This window comes from Podarcis vaucheri, assembly GCF_965113315.1.
Source record: "Podarcis vaucheri genome assembly, chromosome: 12".
In the NCBI taxonomy this organism is placed as follows: Eukaryota; Metazoa; Chordata; class Lepidosauria; order Squamata; family Lacertidae; genus Podarcis; species Podarcis vaucheri.
The window spans coordinates 25,444,918-25,468,318 of record NC_138750.1 but is presented as its reverse complement, the minus strand read 5'-3'; the positions used below and the strand labels follow the sequence as shown (position 1 = coordinate 25,468,318).

The following is a 23,401-nucleotide window of genomic DNA, read 5'->3' as shown; positions in this document are numbered from 1 at the left end:
ATGAAAGCATACTTAGCTTTTAATTATACATCTAACAGCATAAATGCATTTGAAAATACTGCTTTGGCACTGTCATACAAAATAAAGCAATAAGGGTTGTCAATATTTCCTGTGCATTGTTTTATTTTTTGCCTGCCAATTCTATAAATGGAAAAGGTATCAAAATGAATTTTGCATTGTAAAACTCATGCAAACTATTTTCTCATCTCAAATAACAGTAAAGAGTGATGCTACAACTAGAAAAGTAACATGCCATATAAGAAGTAATTGAGATGAATTGGAGCTACTCAGTGCAATCATTGTTCTAATTCTGACAAAATATTTTACGGAACTGAGTTCCAGCTTTGATAAGTTCCTTAACAGGAATGACCTAAGGCCTAAAGAGATGAAAGAATAATTACAATGGTAATAAGGAAGATTTTTAAAAAGCATCTCCGACAGTAGGAAAGTAATACACAAAAATAGAAATGCTAAATTCCTCTGAATGACATTTCTCACTAATTACACATCACTTTTTATTGATTAAGTGTTAAGAATTACAGAAAATCATCTGTTCAATCTTGTATTATAAACATAATTTAGTCACAAGATCTGTCAGTTCCTCTCATTCTTTTTTCTTTCTCACTGAAACCATTTAACACACGCAATACCTCATAATATTAATTTATAATAAACCCACTTCAATATCTCCAAGATGTCTCTTTGGGATTCGAAACCAAGAGAGACAATATTCCCTTATTGATTATTTTGAATACTGTATTTTTCTTGAAGTGCCTGTCATTCTCTTGGGCAACCATCATGTCCATATTGTATCCTCCAAAATACTGCTCTAAATTCTTATGAAGGCCAGATTTTACCCAAAAAGTGATTTAGAACTTTGAAAAGCTATTGAAATAAATGTATGGTCCTGCGTGCTGTATCTGGCCCACTACCGCCTTTTACTGAACTCACGTGCATAAGCTCTGCCAACAAGTACCAGCTTATCGGTCAGATTTTATTTTGGGAGGTGAAAAAGGGAAGCAAAAGCTGACCACCATCTAGTTCCAGGTGTTCCAGCTGAGGTGGCCACACCCTTCCTTACCCTTCACCAAGGGGCTACCTAAGTATCCTCTTGTCCTGAGGGAAGGAGAGAATGAGATTCAACCACCACCTACCACCTTGCCCTTGCTTTCAAAAAGACTTTTCCCTTTTTTTATAGAACGGTAGAGTTGGGGGGCACCACAAGGGCCATTTTGTCCAACCCCCAGCAATGCAGGAATCTTTTTGTCCAGCGTGGGGCTCGTTCCCACAACCCTGACATTAGAAATCTCATGCTCTACCAACTGAGCTATCCCAAGCTCTTGACAGTACAGCATTAATTAACTTCTGCTGATTGTTTTAACCTTTTTATGTAAACTGTTTTCTGAGCTCCTCTTGAAAAGCAGTATATAAATGTTTTAAATAAATATAGAATGATAAATAATACTGGGTAGGTGAGCTGGATGTTGCCTTACAGCCAAAGGTTGTCTATCTACAGCAATGTTTCACAACACTTACGTTCTTGTCACATCTTGTTCAATCATTCCTCGAAGTTCTTTATCTTGGAAAAATTTGTTCCAAAGACTCTGCAAAAGTGCAGACATTCACATGAAACACGGAATAAAACTGATGGTCTATGTAAAAAGTTGGTACAAACTGGAAACATGTTGAATTTGGGCTGCTTAAAAGAAGGCAATATTAGTGAATATCAGACTTTGGGAGGTTTTCGCCTTTTGATCAAGCTGCATTTTTCAAAAAGCCTCACACGATTGGTTTTTTCCTATCATAGAATCATAGAGTTGGAAGAGGTCCCTGAAGGTCCTCAAGTCCAACCCCCAGCATTGCAGGAATAAGCAGGGGGGCCATATGCGGATCAAACCCACAACCCTGGCATTATCAGCACCACGCTCTAGCCAACTGAGCTGAATGTCATGGAACCTAATATTATCATAGCCCCCCCCCCCTATTTTTAGTTTGCATAAATACATTAAAACATTAGAAGTTGTAATACTAAACATTGCTGGTGTGTTTTCTGCATTACTAAATTGTGACTTTTACATGCACATATACTTTACAGGTTGTTTTTTGTGGGGAAGAGGAAAGTTGCAATACAATGATGTCACACCACATGCTTTGTATCCCTAGACCAGGGGTCTGCAACCTTTAAGACAAAAAGAGCCACTTGGACCCGTTTCCTTAGAAAAAAAAACTGGGAGCCACAAAACTCATTATAAAAATAACTTTTTTGTCACTTTTTAATTATTTCTTTAACGTTCTTTAAACGTTAAATTAACAAGTTACCTTTTTGTGTGTGTGTGTTCTTCACTCCCCTTCAAAACAGTGACCAGCGTACATGCCCCCTTTCAATGCAGTGACCAGCGTACATGCCCCTTACAATGTAGCGGGCGGGCGGGCAGGAAAGTGACGTCGGGACGCTGCGTGACTAACGCACGCACCGCCCCTATGCGACGTCACAGCCAGTACAGCGCCCGCCACAGTGGGGAGTGTCGGGCGCACAATGCACCTCCTCCCCTCGCTAGTATCTGCCCCGGAGCCACGGCAAAGGTGTAAAAGAGCCACATGCGGCTCCGGAGCCGCGGGTTGCAGACCCCTGCCCTAGACCAGAGGTGGCTAATCTGTGGACCTCCAAAATCAGCTGGACTCCATCTCCCATCATCCCTGACCACAGGTCATGTTGGTCAGGGTTGTTGGGATTTAAGAGTGCAATAATAGCTGGAGGGCCACTGCTCCTGCCCTTGACTAGGGAAAAGAAGAAGAAGAGGAGAGGCAAGGCTTCTTTCTTTGGTGACAGCCAAATGTCTCCTGCCATGTTTAAATCAACGTGATGGTGAATCTACAACAAAACATTTACAGAGCTGCTCAATAACTATATTGTCCAATTAAGGTCAACAGCCATTCTTGAGATATTTTTACAATTCCACAGCTGCAAACATTCGCAGAAGGCCTTGATCAGTATTCATGCAAAGCTTAAATAAAATGGCTTAGTTCACTAGAAACTAACAGAAAGCGAGAAACTTCCCAAAATGTCTGTGGGTACGTGGTCACTGGAGAGTCCAATATCACCCTCGAAGCACTGTATGTTGCTTTAAAAATAATATGACATGCTAGTTCAACATGCAATGTATCAACATTATTGGTTCCACTTGATATTCACTGGAAGAATTAATCATGGTATATTCAGCTGTTTTTAAAATTGCAGAAATGTTTAAATAAAAGAGCTGATGACTAACATTTATTTTAAATGAATAAGAACAGGTGGCAACTCTCGGAGAGAATGAAACAAAGTCCCAGCTCTGATCTCTTGCTCATCAAGACATCATCAGCTGAAAGTGATGAATACTCAGCATGCTCCACTTTTGGAGAAGAGCATCTTCAGCTCCTTTTCGTCTGTTTAGAGATGGTATATCAAGTGCCATAGGCTTGCTTCACTTGGCTACTTGAATAGTGGACCTAAAGGTGAATTTGAATAGAGGCTGAACAAAAAAAATTCACTAGATGCAAATGGGAAAAAGAACATCTATAGCTTGCATAAAACTGTGCATTTATATTGGGAGTGATAAGGGAGTGAGTTCACACAATGCTGGCTGCTGGATGATGCAGATACTGCAGCAGGCTTGAAGGATTAAACACTCCACTTGCTTAATGGTTGTCAACCTGACATTAGATGCTTGGGCCCTCAAAAAATCCACTTAGGAATCTTTTGAAATTGGACCCTGGTCTATGTCAAACTCCTGGATGTTGAATTTCTTAGTGATGCTGACTCTGAATATATGCTGCCATTTGATTTATCTATTTGTAGCATCTTCCATACGTTGTTGAACTCTCATAAACTCGGATCATTGGCAATTATCTCTTATAGTCGTCATGACTAACTTGTCCCACTGATTCAAGTGAGGTTAAAGCATGTCTAAGAGGAAGGCACATTTGGCAAATCCTCACCATGATCAACTCCCGCTCAGAAACCTATGTCCCCACTGTGGAAGGATGTGTGAATCCATAACTGGCCTCCACAGTAACCTATGGACACATTGTTAAGACCATATTCATGGAAGACAATCCTACTCAGCTACGAGTGATCACCAAATAAGAAGAAAGCATGACTAATTTAATCTGATCCAACCCTATGATTTCTATATTTTTTCTGGTTTTAAGTGTTTTTATTTCCTTTCTCCCCTTTAGATCTTATTTCCTATTTTGATGTTAGGTGTTAAGTTTGAAGGGTTGGCTGATAGAATATTATTTTTTTACATGATGAATGTACAGATCCTTTCCTACTGAAATTCCCAATTCAGTCACATCCTTGAGCTACTATCCACTTCAGGCAACTATGGGAACAAACAATAACTCTGTGTTTGTCACACCGCTATACAGTGTCACAAGTACTGTGAACTATGATGGTAGGCCATGATACATTTAAGATGCATACTGTGTTATCTAGTGCTATTTTTCTTGGAAAAGAGGTGCCAGAACTCATGATTGCCTCCCACGTTCTCTTTAGAATGGCAATAGCACCCACCTGAAAGGTGTCAGAACTGAGTTCTGGTGAATGCTAGGTGACAAAAAGCCCTGGTGTTATGTCCTTTCCTTTGGATCAGGAGAATGCATGTTAACCACCCGAACTGACACTATCTCCTTTGACTGTGACATCTCAGTAAAGTGAACACACTTTACCCTATAATGTAGTACAAAGCAGTATTACTGAGTTCACCATGAGAGCAGGAATTTTGCTCCTCGAGAAGAAAACAACCCACAAGCTGACATGACCTGGGTTCTAGCATTTTCAGTGTCAAGGCACACCAAGCTGCAACCTCATTTCATCTCTTTTGGATTAGCTGTCCATATCAAGGATACTTCTACTCTTTACTTGATGAAGAGCACCGGAGGTTTTATTGCATGCTCCGGATATAATATGAAATAAGTTATAATTACCCCTTCATCCTGTGAAAGTGGGTTGTTGATCATCAAGTCTTGTTGTCCAGCTTTTCGAGGATTCGTAATATGCTGTGAATAGGAATTAAGACCTTTAGATTCTCTATTAGACATGCGGAAAATATTGAGGCAGAGGGAAGGAAATATGTCTGGATTCAACTTACTATTTCTTTAATCTTGTTATACAGTGTTCTTAATTTTGTTGTTTTACTGATCCACTGACTTCTGTCAGAGGGGAGAACATTCAGAAACAGCTGCAGATCAATGAAACATTGGTTGGTTAGAAAGACAAGCAAGTTATATTGACGTAGTGACACTTTCTAAACAGAATCATATTTGTAATTTGGAGCTTTGGTATTCCATGGTAGGATATAGTAAATTGAAATAACCGTGGTGTGCATGTTCAAAGGATTCACTGAAAGGCATCTGCCAAAGATGTTAAGCCCTCAAACAGGATCCTCTTTAATACTTCTCACTTGTGCAGTATCTTTGGTATATTTTGCATCATATTGTGCTATCTAATGTGATATTGTAAATAAGCTGCTTCAACAGGTTAATCATATATTCTGACAGACCATATCTGCTTCACTTGTCAACTCCACAGACTCCTTGCCTGTTGGCAATTGACCTGAGCAGCCCCTCCTACTTTGCTTAACCCAATCCTATAGGAAGGTTGCTTAGGGTTCTTATAGTCTCATCCCATAAAAAGAAAAGGATATACAGAACTATTTTAAAAGCAGGGATGACTGATAAATCCTGATTGAACATCTTAAAGATTAGTTGCACTTTCAGTAAAAAAATACGACTTTGATCAAAAATTTCACAATGAAGCATGCCCAAGTGAAATATAATTGACATAAATCCTTCAATATGAACAGTAATTTAGTTGTAAGGTATTTCAAATCATTAATTGTTCTGTGAATTATAAAAATCACCAGAAGAACATTGGGATGGAATCTTTCAAAATTCAGTTGACTCTTTACATCAGCAATCTTCAAGTGCATCAGGTAATACGTTGGTATATTACAACTACAAGCTGTAAATAAATATCTTCTTCTTACCTTCCAACAAACACTACGGAACCTGCTGCTTCTCAGCTGCCCATTAATCCCCTTCAGCCGTATTGTTGCCAAGTAATTGTTGTTTACAAATAATTCTTCCCATTCTTTGCTACATGGAATGAACAGGGGGGGGGGAGAACTTTTAAAAATTATTATTAAAGACTTAGCTGACTGTGAAGCAATATAACATGAAGTAATTTTGGGTAAACAAAAGGAAAGGAAGTTTTAAATGTATATATTTAGCAGTGTGCTATTTCTAAACGCATGGTTGTCTTTTTGGACACATTTCTTCCCTGGATTTAATGAATATGTAGATCACTATAATTATGCCAGCTACTGAAATTCATAATGTCTGTGGAGGCTATTCCATTTCCTCTAAAATGTTGGTACTGCAGTTCAGTGAATAAACAAGAAAAATGAATATTAATATAAGCACATTTGGGTTTCAACCATAGATAAAGCAGTACCTATTTGAAAGAATACCTAATTTCAAAATATGGTACAAGGAAGTATAGTGTTGACTATTATTTCTGCACATGACACATTTGCCTAAATGAAGCCTCTTTTCTACATAACGTCAAGCTGGGCAGTTAAGCATAATAGAAGATGACTTCCGTTAACTTTTAGTGCTGTTTACTACTGCAGTCTCTTCCACTTCTTTCTACATGATCAGTCTTAAAAATTTAACAGGTGCTAGCAAATTTTTTAAAAATAAATTTTAAAAAACCCCTCACTGTATAAACTGTTAAAGGCAAGCTTGAGTACCTTGCAGTACCTACGGCTGACTAGATAAACAACCTAAATATGCCTCCTAGGCACAAAGACACCAGGGGCCTAACACCTGTGCTTCATTAATGTACAAGTAAATCTACTCTACTGGGAAACAATTGGAAATTAATTGTCCCAAACCATTTAGTGAATTTGAATACAATAATTAAACTATATTTTCTCTATTTTCCACTGAACTGAATCTCTAGAACAATACCACCCACCTGAGGATCTAAAGTGAAATAGCCCAAAGACTTCCTTGAGTCACTGAATTAACAAATATAATTTGAGTAAAACAAAAACAAAGACAAAGACAAACTAAAACTTCTTCTCACATAAGCAAAATCAGAGATTCCTGGGTTTGTGGGAGGAGGTGAAGGTAGGTCATGAAGTAAAAGCAGGCTATGCCTCAGTTGCCACATTTGGTAAAAGTTAAAGGTTTATGGTTTTTCTTCCTCAGATAAAAGTATGAATGGTAACTCAGACCAAACATTGGTTACATTTCTTGATTTGTGTGGAGTAAGACAAACCAAGAGCCTGGGTTCAAACACAATGCTAACTCAAAGTGGTGCCTCAGCAGTGGAAGGAGGCAGCTACTATCGCCTTTGCTCCTGACCTGACCATTTGCTCATTCGTGCAAAAGGTTTGCCTCTGTGTTCCACAAGAACCAGGTCACTGCTAGGATTTCAGACTGGGCAATGTACTTGTTGGACAAAGTAATGTGCAACTCCTAGAAAAACTTTTGCAGGCTAAGCTTTGTTCTGATCAAGCAAATACAATAAAGAATCCAGACATATGTTTAAAAGAATTGGGGCATACATCAACATACTTTACAAAACTATTCTGATCTGATAAACAACATAAAAGAAGAAAATACGGAAAGCAGAAACCACTGTTGCCAGCTATTTGTTCTGTGGAAGGAACAAAACACGCCTAATAAAAATGTGTGTTTTACCAAGTCTTCTATCTAGAAAAAATGTTTTTTTGCACAGCATAGTGTCTGAAACTTTTATGGGAAATGTAAAGAGTTACAGAAATGTAAGAGTTGCAGATTAGTAATGCCAGCCAGAGACGTTAAAGCCTGGCCTCAGAAACAGGAAGAGCTTCAGCATTAGGACTGCAGGTGCCAAGATCAACCAGATAAACACTGTTATCTATAATTACTTCATTTTTAGCTTAAATCACAGGTAATGAGGGAACTCAGTCTCGAAAAGGCAATTAAGAACTGTACACAGTCTTTCTGCTTTTTGTACAAAGAAAAATATTTTAGAAATTGTTCAAAGATTGGTCCATTTTAATTCTCCTAGATTTATTTAAAAAAATAACATTCAAATAATTACTAGTAGTACAAAGGCAAACAGTTTACAAGAGTGTAGGACATATTTGTTACTGACATTGGTTAAAATAATGAACCACAAAGCCATACAACCATCTAGCAAAATTAAAAATTATCCAATATATCATTTAAGTATCCCTGGTATTTTTATTATGTGGCCATTTCATAATTTTCATATGTGTACATTTAGGAAGAAGAAACTAGTTATTCCTCATATACAAAAACAATCTGACAAGTTAAAATAATCTCATGCTCTATGAGAAGGCAGGTGAGGGGCCATAGAATCGAGAAGAACCACTCCATGGTAGAGATGGCGGCTGTCTGCCGGCAGAATGGCACATCTCCAGGACAGCAGTGAAAAGCTTCACTGATGCCGCTGTCCCAGTAGCAATGTCCTGTGGGTGGTAGGGGTCAAAACAGGACATTCTGAAGGTGTGTCAGAGGACACGACAGCTCTGCAGGTTCCTAAGCCCCTTCACTCTCCCAAAAGGCTCCACAAGAAGCCTCTAAACCATGTCAGTTCTGGAGCTGGCATAATTTATTCCCATCCATTGCTGTCAATGGGGGGGGGAGCAGGGAGAGAAATGAAACAGGGGAGGCCACTCACATCTCCCACCCTGACCACCATGAGTCACCAGGGATTTGAGTAAGGGAATTGCTTCCTATAGAATCTGTGCCCCATGCTCCCCTGCAATAGATCACTCAGCTAGTCTCTCTGGTTCTCCAGTGCTTAGAAGTCTTGAATTTTTGGCAGAGGAATTTAATAAACAGCAAAGAGCAAAGTGGCTTTTAAGTATCAATGTTCAGCATATGGTTGTCAAGGGTTGAGTGTAGAGGTAATGAAGCATCTATTTTAATTTATTTTTTCTTAAATTGACATTTCTCATCTGATTGACAGTGATGGGCATTTCACTCCATTCAGATAAAGGGTGCAAATATCCAGAACAGAGAAAGCCAATATGCTGCCCTTGAAATATTTTGGCTATGACTCCCATCATACCTGGCCATTGGCCATGTGGCTGGGGCTCATGGAAGCTGTAGTCCAATATAAATCTGAAGACTACCACATTGTCAGCTTCCACCTTTCTATATCAATGGTAGCCAAAGAGCCAAACAGGAATCAAACTGGAACTACTTTTGCCCCATTGTCACAAATGTAGGGCATGGGATCAGAATTGAATCTGATAGTATGACCTAAACACACTAGGGAGCAAGCAATACTGAACACAATATAATCCACTTATGAGTAAACATACACAGGATTGCACTGTAAGACACTAAAACTTTATACGTTCACAAATCAACAAGATGTAGTCCCCAAACCAGTTAATGTGCTGGATGCTAACAACAGACAATGGGTTGCCAACATCTTTGGACAAGTGAGCAACAATTTTGAATTTTGAGGGTTAAGCCAGAGTCAGTCACAGAATGGCTGCCATGGAAGCACAATATTAGAGAGAGATTGCTGCTTCTTTGACCCCACACCCCTGGCCCAACAACCTCATGCTTACCATGAGAAGTCAGCAATGTCCTGCTAGCCCTATGAAGATACAACTGTTAAGGCTCAATAACCAATTTTTCTCATTGCCAATCCTGTACAAACTTACCTGGGATTAAGTCTCATTAAACACAATGGGACTTCCTTCTGAATAGGCATGTGCAGAATTAAGATAATGCTTTATTATTATTAATAAGTGCTTGGTTTTAAGTCCTGCATAGCACGAGACATGCCTCAGCCTTTTAGCAAAGTTTTCACATTTCTATTTGCTATTGAGGGAGGAGGGTGAACATCTACACAACTTGTTTAGCTGTATTTGTGCAGAAAATAACTTTTAGGGACTACCTGATCACAGATGAACCCACCACAGGAAATATGTGTCAGGACTGGTCGTTGTCCTCTTCAGATCACCACACAAACGTTTCTTGTTCTTTTATAACTTTTTATTGCGTATTAACAAAACAATCTTATAAACGGTTCTTTATTATTCCTCAGAGTCACTTCTTTCAGATACCTTTTGAGCTCTGCTTCTCCATGACCAGCCACTCTCAAAATGGCGAAGGCGCCCTTCCCTTCGCTTTCCCGCTCTTTTTTCTAACCTCCTGGCTAAAGCTGGCTTGTATCTCCCCTCCTCCGAATCTGAGCTAGAACTTAACCCTTGCCTTTCCTGGGAACAGCTGGTCCCTCCCTGTTGTTCCTGTTGCTCTCTTCTCTTCAATTCACTGCTCTCCTCCCCCCCTTGGGGAATGCTTTCTCCCTCTGGGAAACTGGAATCTCCTAACTCTAACTCTTCCCTGACATCATGGATCCTGGTTACTAGGAAAAAGGGAAGAACGAATTATGGAGATACAAAGGACTTATTTGAAAGGAATAAGCTGAAGCAGGAGAAGTTCACTAAATGAAAAATGAAAGCTGCAGGTATTTAGGACCTGAGGGATTCCTACTGCCTGCTGTCTAAACCACTCATTTATGGATCATAGCTCTGGCTTTAACTTTACTCTTAAGTCAGGTACTTGAAGACCAGGGCTCAGGGTGCTTTCACATCTCTGTGTTAATGCGCACAGATCTGATTTTCCATGTGCCCTTTTGTGCACATTAGTTCACACATGGGAACTTTCAACTGAATTCTATTTCAATGTTTCTCATCTATGCTAGTGGGCTGCACTTGATGAGATGTAACGGCACTGTGTGTTGCACCCCCAAATCCCTCTCCCCTCAAGGACTACTTCCCAATTCTCCCTAAATTCCAGATTGTTGAGATCCATTGTGGGCATATGCACATATATTTGTTTACCTGTGCATGTGGCATTTTTATTTTCAAGATACAAATGTTCTGATATTTCAGATTTGCACAGAAAGTGAGTTTTAAAAGTGCACAAATGTGTGTGTTGTGGCCAGACCTACTAAGGAACGTCTCACCAACAGCAGGTGGGGTTGATAGATGGAACTCAGATAAACACCACCACACATGTAAAGCAAAAGAAATGGGTGAAATAGACAAATTGTTTGAATAGTGTCATGTGATGCAATAGTTGCAAACACTATTCTCTGATAAAAAGAAAAATAACTTTAAAATCTATTAACCACAGAGTTACTGAAAGATTATGGCACCTTTGTCTGCTACAGGATACTTGAAACTAAAATTCTAGTATTTGCAATCATCTGCAGATTCCCGAACTACTAAACTTGGCCAACAACTTGCTTGTGGTTCTGCAGCAGATGTTCTTGCTTTTAGGTCACTAAAAACCTTATGGACTAGTTTCACTCTCCAAGGAGGAAGTGCCAGCATGATTAAGATCTGAAAAAGCACAACTCAACACCACCAGAAGCATGGTGCCATTTATCTGTCAATTTCAGTCACGCTGGCACAAAGATGATTTGAGCTTGGAGTTTAAATGAATCCTGATAGCATTATTGCAGTGCATTACTTAGGCCCACTGTGCTTAAGAACTTTTAATAAATATTTTAATTCACACTCACTTTAGTAATGAACAATGGCCATCTGTGTGTGTGAGATGGTACTTGTTAAACTTTAAAAACCCACGACAAAGACATTAACATAAAGCACATAAGATATTAAAGGAATGGTGGGATTTATCAGAATAAATGGAGCTGTTTTGAAATTATAGCTGCAGAAGCGAAATGACTCCAAAACACCAATTATTATTTTTCTATTTACTATTTTTTAATACTATTTTTTGCTTCTTGGAAAAACTTCCATGAATGCTTCCACTAAAGTAGTTTGTAGAAATAAGAAATGAAGAGGCAACTGCTCCAGTTTTCTGGTTCTTTCCCTCTGTTGACAATATTAAAGGTCAAAGGCAAGAAGCAGCTCTTTAGCTCTTTCCATGCAGAGGTGTTGCGTGTAGGAACTGGTTCCTGCCATCTCTGCTTGTCCTAGAAGGAGAAGATTCTTAAGATTCTTAAGACCAAAGTACTTATTTGGCTCCCTGCATGTCCTGTTCATAGAAGCCAAGTCTCTCCTGGATCATAGAAACCAAGTCTCTCCTGGATCTACTCCGTACTCGGGTTCTAAGCAAGGGAGCAACAACTATGTGATTGACCACAATAGCAGAAAGTGAACAACAACACATATGGTGGCACAAGGTGGGCTGCTCATACTGTCTTCTGTCTCTGACCTTTGTTTCATCCACTAATATCCCATTAAGGCAGGAGACAGAGTCAATCATACTGCACACATGAATGGATATTTCAAGGTCTGCCATTTCTCACATGTCTGTGACTGAAGTTACTAGAACCCACTAGAATTATAAGAAGGCAATATAAGAGAAGTCCTCTTGTTTGAATGGGGTAAGTAACAGGAAGCAGAGACCAGGACAGTTTTTTCCAATGGAGGAATGTAGAAAGTGCTGATGATACTAAATTGTTCAGGGTCATTAAAACAGAAGTGGATTGTGAAGAGCTCCAAAAGGACCTCTTCAAACTCAGTGAATGGGCGAGGAAAAGGCAAATGTGATTCAGTGTAAACTAAAGTAAAGTGATGACTGTCAGAGCAAAAAAACCCTAATTTCACATATACGCTTATGAGGTCTAAACTGGCAGTGACTGACCAGGAACGAGACCTTGGGGTTGCAGTGAAGATGTTGACTGAGTGTGCAGCAGGTGTGGAAAACACAAAATCCATGCTGGGGTCATTAGGAAAAATCTGTGGTATGGCCACATTTCAAATACTGTGTACAGTTCTGGCTGCCTCACCTCAGAAAGGATATTGTAGAGTTGGGAAAGATTCAGAAAAGGGCAGCCAAAATGATCAAGCAGAAACTTCCCCATGAGGAAAGGCTGAAGCACTGGGGGCTTTTTGGTTCTGATAAGAGACCAGTAGAAGGTGACACGATAGAGATATATAAAATTATGCATGGCGTGGAGAAAATGGTTCAAGAAAAGGGTTTCATCCTCTTTCACAACACTAGAGCTTTCGGACATCCAATAAAGCTGAATTTTGGAGGACAGGCAAAATAAAGTACTTCTTCACATAGCACATAGTTAAACTATGGCATTCACTCCCACAGGAGGCAGGGATGGCTACCAACTTGGATGGCTTTAAAAGAGGATAACAGAAATTCAAGGAAGTCATGGCTACCAGTAGCCACTAGCCACAATGGCTATGCTCTGCCTCCACAGTCAGGGGCAGTATGCTTCTGAATACCAGCTGCTAGAAACCACAGAAGGGCAGAATGCTCTTGTGCTTGCGTCCTGCTTGCAGGCTTCCCATAGGCACCTGGTTAGCCACTGTGAGAACAGGATACTGGACTACATGGGTCACTGGCCTGATCCAGTAGTCTCTTCTTATGTTCTTAACCCTTTCCAAAGTCTGCTTTTTTGTTAGAGCTCTTCTTTGTGCTAACATTATTATCTAATTTTATTGCAATATGCTGAACAGGTGTTTCATAAAACAGAATCATTCTCTGATGCACCTGGAGATAATTCAGAATTGTAGACTAAATCTGTCCATTTAATTGGGAGGGAAATACTGCAATAATTTAATAAATATGGACAAGGGAGAGACAGAAAGAGTAATTCCTCCAACAAACATGCCAAAACTCAAGCACTTCTCTCTTCAGCTTGAAATTTGTGTTTATACTGTGACATGGGTGATGTAGCATACAGTCCTCTTCCTAATTATACAACCAGCATAGATCGCTCTCCTCCACTCTGTGGACCACAGGTTTTAAGAAGCAAGCAAAAGTGGAAAGCTGTGGTCCACAAAGTGGAGGGGAAAGACCCATGCTGGCAATAATCCCTGCCTAGTCCAATGTGGATGGTTGTGACAATGTACAACCAGCAGAGCAAAAATCTCCATGGGGACTTGCTGTAAGGAAGTGACAAATCTAGATCTACAGAGAAACCTGACGACCCCTTAGTCACCCAGCATAAAAGGTTATACGGGACAGGGAAACATAAAACAGGTAGAGAGGAGAAACATCTATTGGCTTTGCCCCTGCCTAAGCTGTAGCACTCTGAAACAAACAGCACCCTAAAATAGAAGGGTTCTACTACTCCTGCCCCCTAAAAATGAACATGGCTGTGATCATTGCACCAGGAGCAGGGTTGAAGGGAAAGCAAAAGGAGCCATATACAATTTTTTATGGCTCATTTCCCTTCAAAATAAAGACCACAATATTTCCAGGAACACTTCCACTTTTAAGAAAATAGAGGAAAACACCATATTGCTTTCAGTCTGGTTTGCAAACCAAGTGGATCTACTCAGCAAGGATATACATAATTATGAATACAGTTCCATTCACATGTGCTAGCATTCAGTTGCATAAGCGATCCTTGATTGAAAAACACTGAGACCCATTGTTGAGACACTCAAGAAGCAGGTCCTCTCTTACTTTTTTTCTTTTTTTCCTTGAAACTCATGTAACACTAAGACAAACCATGATGTTGAAGTGTGAATGAGTAAGCAGAAAGAAAAGAAAAGCAACTAAGCCATAGTTTGGCTGAGTGTTGCATTCAAACCCAGTCTTATGGTTTGTCTCACTCAAACTGTAGCTGGGGCTTGTTCTTGGCTCAACACTTGTGGCTTGCTTGGAGCAAGGACAAACCACAAAACTGAGTTTAGATGTAGTACGAAGCCAAGCTAGTCTAAGTTCTAGGTAGCAACAAGACTACGTGAGGAGCAAAGCCCCCATGATTTTTCCTCTGACTGCCTGTGTACTTGCTTTTTCACACTTAGCCATGGTTTGACTTAGAGTTACATGTGAACTGGTTATGAGGCGGACTTGGAAAATAATGCTTAAGTGGTATCAGAAAGAACTTCTAAAAAAATCATCCTTACAGTGCTAGAACAAGAGTGAAACAATCAACCCCCAACTAGAAGCAAGTAGAAAGCCTGCTGCGCCATTCAGTCACCAATTTCTGCCTTGATCTACCCCTCTCACCTTATATACACATTGTTTATTTGCCTGATCCTAGAAAGATTATCTTAAGAAGATCCATATTAGCTTGAGCATCCTCTGTTACAAGTCTTTCTTACAGAGTTCTGCAAAGCACTATTAACTTGGATGATACGGGCACAATTTAAATGAGCAACATTAAGCTAGTAAACCATTTTCAAGGAAATAGGATGAAAAATAATTTGGAAACAAAATTTTATTAAGTAAAGCATGAGGTGTCAATATTTAGTAGACTATTATGCAAAATAATGCATCAAAATCATAACTCAGTAAAACAAGGGATATTAATGTTAATACTTATACATGTTACACGTGAAATATAATTAATAGTAGTTAGAAAATCCTTAAAGAAAGTTAAGTTATTTTGTCCTCAAAATTAGATTCTACAGAGTAAAAAACAAAAGCCTAATTGCCCATCTCCCCAATCAGTTATTCATTAGTATATATTTTGGGGGAAAGCTGTTAAATAAAAGAAGTTAAAAATGCTCACCTTCAATTTTATTTCATAGGTCACTGTTATATCATCTAATAAGATAATTAAAAACATGCAAGCAGCTGGTACTGCGGCTAAACAGATTAATGTAATAGTCTGTAGTCATATGTGCTGGCAAGAGGTTCAACTCTTTGGCGAGGAGAAGGTCAGCTGCCCTTGGGAAGGAGAGAAAGACAGTCTTTCTACTTTCTAGTGGCACCGTATTGCCAACATTAAGGATGGAGCCCACGGTTTGCTGACTAAGAGAATTACGATTCTCAGGAAGTATCAAGGGCAAAAATTGTCATTAAAAGAGATAGTTCATTTCCTCAAATTATTAACTGTGCTTTGTATTTAGAGGTTCTAGCAATCACACACCTATAACAAATGTAATACTTTCGATTACAAGTATTAGCAATCCGCCTCTTCTACCAGCAGTTTGCCAACTCTCAATATATTCCTGAGAGGGTCTTCTTCAGGTCCCCCTGCCCTCAGAGGTTGATGTCTGTGCGTGAAGACCCACAAGATGGATTTTTCCGTGTTGGCTTCCAACGAGAACTTGGTTGACTTGACAGAGGTTGATATATTTCTACTCATAAGCAAAGACCTTTTTTATTTCCCCTGGCCATTTAGCTGTTATGTGTGTGTGTGTGTGGGGGGGTGTTTCTTGGTTTTTTTAATACAGGTGTTCCTGGTTTGCTTTTGTTTTGTTAAAACCCTGTACAGGGTTGCACGTTCACAAATTCCACTGAAATCAATGAGATTTACATATACATAAATGACTGTAGCTATATCTTCTTCCTAGTTTGACTTTATTATATATCAATTTGAAAAGAAACATTTTCAATATATTTTCTGTTGCTGTGGTGACACTGTTATGGATTATTGGTCAATTCCTTTTTTCTAAGCCATTACGTTTTTCCACAACTATATTTTAGTTTAACATTCACACATTTTTGCTCATGAAGTTCTTGTCTGTTCTTTGCAATGTAATTTAGAACTTAGAGCCAAACAATTTGCAGCTAGCCTCATTATATGTTTGGAGCTACTTCTTACTGAGAATAAAATATTCATTTCACACCTTAAATACTGTAATGCTACTTAATAGCAGTGTCGGGTCTGCCAACTATTAAAAGCCAAGGCTTTCTTCTTCTTCTTTAATATACCATATGACCTAGCTCAATCATTTTCGCTTTCTAATTGTACCAATAAATTAATACTGTGCTGCAATAATGGCCGGCTCTGATTTATGATAAAAATAGTTTAGTATTATTTTAGCAAAGTCGTTCTTTATCACTTACTTTCAAAGCACAATTATTATTCAGCGATCTTGTAACCAAGAAGCCTTGAGGCTATGGCACCTGACTATGTGGCAATCAGCAGTATTTAGATTGGGGGGAGGCTAAGTCTCTATTTTCTGATTATCCAGAAAGTTGGACCCAATTTGACATTAATTATACATATCAAGTGCTATGAGACCTACTGTTAAACCAACAAAATTCAATGTGTGCTGTTTTATCCTGTCACTCATCTGTCTATCAAATAACTTCTACATCTCTATTTAAGAGTCCTATGGTCACTTATATTTTGGAGTCTCTACTTCTTGACAAAAGAGTAATCTATGCTTGAAGATGGCAAGACCATAACTCTTGTTTTCTCCTTTGGAAGCTAATACAGAAAATATTTTTTAAAAAATAGAGAAGTCAAGGAAGCTATTCAGTTTGTGAATTCCTGTTCTCATAGAAACAATGTTCTTGTAAAAGACAAAACTTTTCTCAGAGGTCAACTAACATATGCTACAAATCTGTTGGATGTTCAACAGATGCTCAGTGTTCATGGATTCTTCTAGTTTTTCTGTCCAGGAACTTCAAAACACTTATTCAATATTGCATTCATCACTAAAATTTTATGAAAACTGCATAACCAGGCATCAACGGTTGAGGTTACTCATACCAAGACCCCAATCTCAAGTGTTACATGCCACCTTCAAGTAAAACCAGGGCTTATGATACTCCAGCAGAAGGCCTTCAGCCATTGCAAACAATTGTAATTCTGAAAACACCAAACTTCAGCATAGTCAACAGTCAATGAGTAACTCATGGCTTTATTGGATTGCAGTTCAGGTTCATATGATAGGCAGAGCTGGCATCAGGACAGGTAATTCTTGACAGGTCCTCTGTACTTTGGCAAGGTACTGACAATCCAATCAAACCACAGTGCCTAGGACTTGCCGATCGTATGGGCGGCGGTTTGAATCCCCATGGTGGGGTGAGCTCCCGTCTTTCGGTCCCAGCTCCTGCCTACCTAGCAGTTCGAAAGCACCCTTAAAAGCGCAAGTAGATAAATAGGTACCACTTTATAGCAGGAAGGTAAACGGCGTTCCGTGTGTTGTGCTGGTGCAGGCTCGCCAGAGCAGCGATGTCACACTGGCCATGTGACCCAGAAGTGTCTGCGGACGGCGCCGGCTCCCGGCCTCTAGAGTGAGATGAGCGCACAACCCTAGAGTCTGTCAAGACTGGCCCGTACGGGCAGGGGTACCTTTACCTTTTACCTACAATGCTCCTGATCCAGCACTGCTTTAATTGTGGGAAATTAAATTACTTCCTAGACCAGGCATGGCCAAACTTGGCCCTCCAGATGTTATTGGCCTACAACTCCCATCATCCCTAGCTAACAGGACCAGGTATGGTGGAAATTGTAGTCCCAAAACATCTGAAGGGCCACTTTTGGTCATGCCTGTCCTAGACTCAGCAACCCAGCAGTATTTTGAGTGGTGCTACTGTAGCCGGGAAAGCCTGCATGTGCCATTGACAGGATGGGGGACCTGTTAGAGGACACTATGCTCTCAAACATGGAGCCAGCCATGATCACAGGTCTAAAAATTATTTGTGTTGAGTTAATATGGAATTTAAAATAGTCCAAGTAAACTAAGTAGCTCTAGGCAGACAAGTACAAATAAAAGCTGATCCTAATTTCTGTGACTAGCCATGAAAGAAGAACAATTTGCCAGGAAATGCTGATAATTCCAGAGTGAGGATTCTAGGAAAGACAAAAACACTTTAACCCAAAAATGGAGTGGTAGAGAGAGAGAGCTTCCTTCAAATGAAAATACCACACACCATGAAATCTGTTCCAATCACTGGTGTGACTTCAGCATACAGTATTTCCTGAAATGTCCTCCAGTCTCTGGAGTCACACCAGAGACTAGCACAGGGCTTTTCGCAAAAGTAAGTTAAAGGAAGAAATTCAAATTAAATGCTGACAAAAATGATTTCATATGTTGTTGAACTGGAATTTTAGTTCTCAAAAGCCAGAAAGCATGAGAAACTCTCACCTATATGAAAGAAATGTTCCATCAGAATCCGAAGTATGATGCAGTCTTCCATTTTCATTTGACATATCTAGGAAGATAAATGGAGGTTTTTAGCAGGTTAAAGGAGAGTGGCATGGATGTACAGAAGTACCAGCTCTTTGCACAGTAAGACTGGACCACTGGGAGTTGAATCAACCCTGATGCAATCTGTCTCTCAAAATGTATGGATTAAGTTCATCAATGTGAAGGAAAAAAATTCAGAGGAGATGCACTGGTTGAGCCCCAACTATGAAGGGTCTAGCAGCTGGTTTACACATGCATGGACATCACTTAATGACTAGGCAAGAAGTGATAATCAAAGATCAAAGTAACAAAATTTTGCCACAAATTCAGCTATAAGACACCAAGACATGTGTGTGTGAACCATTCATAAATTTCTTAGGCATCCAAGAAAAGGCATGATTTAGCGCAATTTATGTAAAATCCAAGATATAAAATTAGACCCCAAAGTGTGGTTGTGGTGCCATGCAATACAATCCCATATCGACATGATATTTATCATACCACTTTAAACAGCTATGGCTTCCCATGAAGAATTCTGGGAAATTTAGTTTGCTAACTAGGGTGCTGGAAGAACCCTATTCTACTTACGGAACTATAATTTCCAGAGTTCCATGGGAAGAGGGGTTGATTCTTAAACCATGCTGCAAACTGTAGCTCTGGGAGAGAAATAGGGGTCTCCTAACCATTCTCGGCCTCTTAGTAAACTACAGTTCCAATGGTTCTTGGGGGAAGCCATAACAGAAGGAGTCCGGGTCTACCCAGAAATAAGCCCCACTGAGTGAAATGGGACTTATTATTCCTATAGGTTCATAATAATAATAATAATAATTTATTATTTATACCCCGCCCATCTTGCTGGGCCTCCCCAGCCACTCTGGGCGGCTTCCATAAAAACCAAAAATACAGTAAAATATCACACGTTAAAAACTTCCCTGAACAGGGCTGCCTTAAGATGTCTCCTGAATGTCAGGTAGTTGTTTATCGCTTTGACATCTGCTGGAAGGGTGTTCCACAGGGCGGGCGCCACTACCGAGAAGGCCCTCTGCCTGGTTCCCTGTAGCTTTGCTTCTCGCAATGAGGGAACCGCCAGAAGGCCCTCGGCGCTGGACCTCAGCGTCCGGGCAGACTGATGGGGGTGGAGACGCTCCTTCAGGTATACTGGACCGAGGCCGTTCACACTCTATTTCCCAATAAATTGAGTTTTATATTCTTGATCAGCTCTCTATCCGATAAGCACAGTTGTACCTTGGTTTTCAAACAGCTTAGTGCTCAAACGTTTTGGCTCCCGGTCGCTGCAAACAGTTCCGGTTTGCAAACTATTTTTGGAAGCCAAACGTCCGACGGGGCTTCTGATTGGCTGCAGGAGCTTCGGTTTTGGCTTATCTTCTGCCAAAAATACAAGGGCTTATTGATGCAGGCATAAGCAGTGAAATTTTGTGGGCCCAAGATAAAATGGTACTGCCTCCATGAATAGGGATTAGAGTAGTCACTATTATATGTTTCTGGTCTGTCAACACCAATACCTTGTTATGAGATCGCCATGCATGTTCTTCTGAATGCCAATTAATATATTGTGGCATGCAATTCTAGCCATGGGATACAGAATCACATGCAGAAATGTGCAATGTTTTATGATACATATGTTAAAATTGAAGTGATTTCCGCAGTCATAGGTGCAGTTGCTTAGAAGTGCTGCAATCATGTCAATTACCATATGGTGAAAGCGTGTAGCGCACAAACACTTATCCACATACTTTGGTGGTTAAATATGGGATCATGCAGAGAAAGAAATGATATTCATTTATTTAAGCTAAGATTAGATATGACCACTCTTTCAGCTAAGACTAGATATGACCGCACTTTGTAACCCTATACGCCAGGTGGCTGGCTGACAATATTTGTACAAATGGAAAATATGAGAAAAGGGATTTTGCTTTGAATGACAAAATGTTTTGTAGTTCAAATTTCTATCTTCCCAGCCTAAAAATAAAATGATGCATTACTGCTAAGAAACTAGAACCGCATTAAATCATGTTTTCATGGTTAATGCTTGGTAATAATCACCCCCAGTTTCTGCTCTAAAGACTAAATCATATGCATATATATATATAAAAGTGCATAATTTGTGATCTCTGAGAAGAAAAAAAGTAATAGAGAAGAATTTGCTTACATTATGAAGTTACAAATTGCAGTAGCATATTTTTAAAATACCACATACTTTTATTTTAGCATATTTAAAGCTTAATAATTTAATGATTTATTCAGCTTTAATTTATACCTTCAAAACACTCTGAGATGCCACTGGAGATCATAACAGTGGTCCTGGTTAAGTCAAATAATAATTAGAGCTTTCACTTTAAAGATGAGATTATTTTTTAATTATTGAGTGAAGTACTTGAGGTACCATACTTATATAATTACACTACTCATTAAATGGTTATTGAAAGCTGAAATGTAATTTTAATGACAGCTACCTATTTTTCTTTGCACACTTTGTAGATGACAGATCAGTCAAGAATACTGGTTTGCTCAAAATTTCTTGCAGCTGCAGTAGAGCTTTCAGGTGTAGAACAATTAGGCTGTGCTTATTTTAAAACTTTTTTTTTTAAAAAAATGCTCTCTCAATTAAGCGGTATTTTTATAAAGTGCAGAAATAGTGAGGAAAATAAATTGCCATCAAAGATGGTAAAGAAGATTCTGGTAAGTGGATATTTTTTCCCTCTCTGTAGCAACAGTAAACATAATATTCAAATGTGGTTGCTAATATGTACTTCTTCTGAATCATGGCCTTTGGAAGAAAATTGCTGAGGTCATAAGGTAGGGTATAAATTCAATTAACAACAACTTGGAGGCCAGAATACACATATTATTAGAATATAGCACATTTACTCATTAAAAAAAAAATCAGCAATAATGATAACAGATATTTCCCTCAAAATATATCACCCACCAAAAAATAAAAAATAAAAAAATAAGATACTGGTGCAAAACATAAAAAGCTTCAATATACAACACTATTCCATATACTGTAATATGTCCCATGATTTTTACCTCTTTATATAATACTACTAACATAGTAGTAAGGAGACCCTTTATGTAACAGTTTGATTTTTTTTAAAAGAATTATCTAAGATAAATAATGTCACTGTTTACAGAATGCTTTTCCACGATTTCAAAGATAAGAATACAATGCAAAATTAATGTTTTCCTTTTCATTGTAAAAAACAAACAGAAAGTAAATTTATTTCATTAACAGTATTAAAGAAAAGATTTCTGGGTTTGCTGTATGGGAAAAAGGCATTTAAGTTTAGAGAAGGGAGCAACTGCTTTGTTCCTCCAATCCCCCTGTTGAAATTAATTATAGCAAATGTTTATGAAAACATCTGTTCCATACAGTTATAAATTCTTAATTTTAGTACGGACAATTTCAGGTTCTTCCTGTTTTGAAGCAGTACAGTAACAATTTCAGGGTATACAGAAAACAGACAATTTTTACTCCTGAAGCTCATGTATATGAAATCTGCAGAATTTGAGCATCTCTTTAAAAGAAACCCCACACAAAACAGAGTGAGTGTTTTTCAAAGGCTACAACAAATCAAAATATCGCCATTTGATGAACGCAGTAAGATAGAAACTAAAGCTTGATTTAGTTAAAAAATGTAACTTTTGCTAAATTATGCAAACGACAAAGTACATATTTGAAAGATCTGCGTCAAACATACTTTGATAAATCTGATGGCTATCCGGTTGTTAAAGAAGATAATACACTTGATATTGCTTGTACATGACAACAGAGGGTGCTAGAGAGTTTAAGATCAATAAGATCCTGTGCCATAAGCGCTCCTTTTGGACTTTTTACATAACACCCTTGCAACTACAGTGTTAAATTCAATTTACACCAACTAAGCTTTTAAAATGATTAAATGGAGCAAGCTCGAAGCAGTGTACAGAAACTGAATATAATGCCTTCAGCTAAAGAATTAAGTGCACTGCACTTCTGATATTTATAAAATAATTATTAGGCTGCAAAAAATTGAAGTACATTACACTCCAAGGGAGTTGCTGAAGTTTCCCAAAGTGAAAATGCAAAACATATTTCAGAATTTTAAAAGGGGAAAAAATCATTTAAGTGATTACTGTCGTGTAATCTGTAATGACAAGAGTTTGCTGCTGTTGGAAGTTTAAATCTTATCTTATTTGCTAATGGGAAAAACACAAGCTATTAATAATCAGGACCCTATGACATCATGCAAAGGTTGTAATTTTTCATGAAAACAAACACAGATATAATCAAGTACCAAAGTTTAAGGCAGGTTTTCAATAACATAGCATTGAATTCATATAGGACAGCACTGTATTTGAATACTGCAAAGTTTGAAAGCTATGAGCAAGGCAACTGTAGTGAGATATATATATGGGAACTCAAGAATTAACTTCCGAAGTTCAGAAGTTTCATGCTCAATACAAATCCAAAATCACTCTACAGTGCATGTCTGGCACCT

At 38.8% G+C, this 23,401-nt stretch overlaps 1 protein-coding gene across 10 annotated transcripts in view; it reads right to left on the bottom strand.

The window, feature by feature from the left end:
* TBC1D5 (TBC1 domain family member 5) overlaps positions 1-23,401 on the bottom strand; it is a 246,171-nt gene that overhangs the window by 114,190 nt on the left and 108,580 nt on the right. For all 10 annotated transcript variants that reach the window (XM_082193334.1, XM_082193336.1, XM_082193335.1 and 7 more), the window contains 5 exons: positions 18,858-18,924; positions 6,030-6,138; positions 5,133-5,222; positions 4,969-5,040; positions 1,537-1,604 (listed from right to left, as the gene is read on the bottom strand). In XM_082193334.1, the coding sequence (XP_082049460.1) occupies positions 1,537-1,604; positions 4,969-5,040; positions 5,133-5,222; positions 6,030-6,138; positions 18,858-18,924 (406 nt within the window). The remainder of the gene's footprint in view (positions 1-1,536; positions 1,605-4,968; positions 5,041-5,132; positions 5,223-6,029; positions 6,139-18,857; positions 18,925-23,401) is intronic.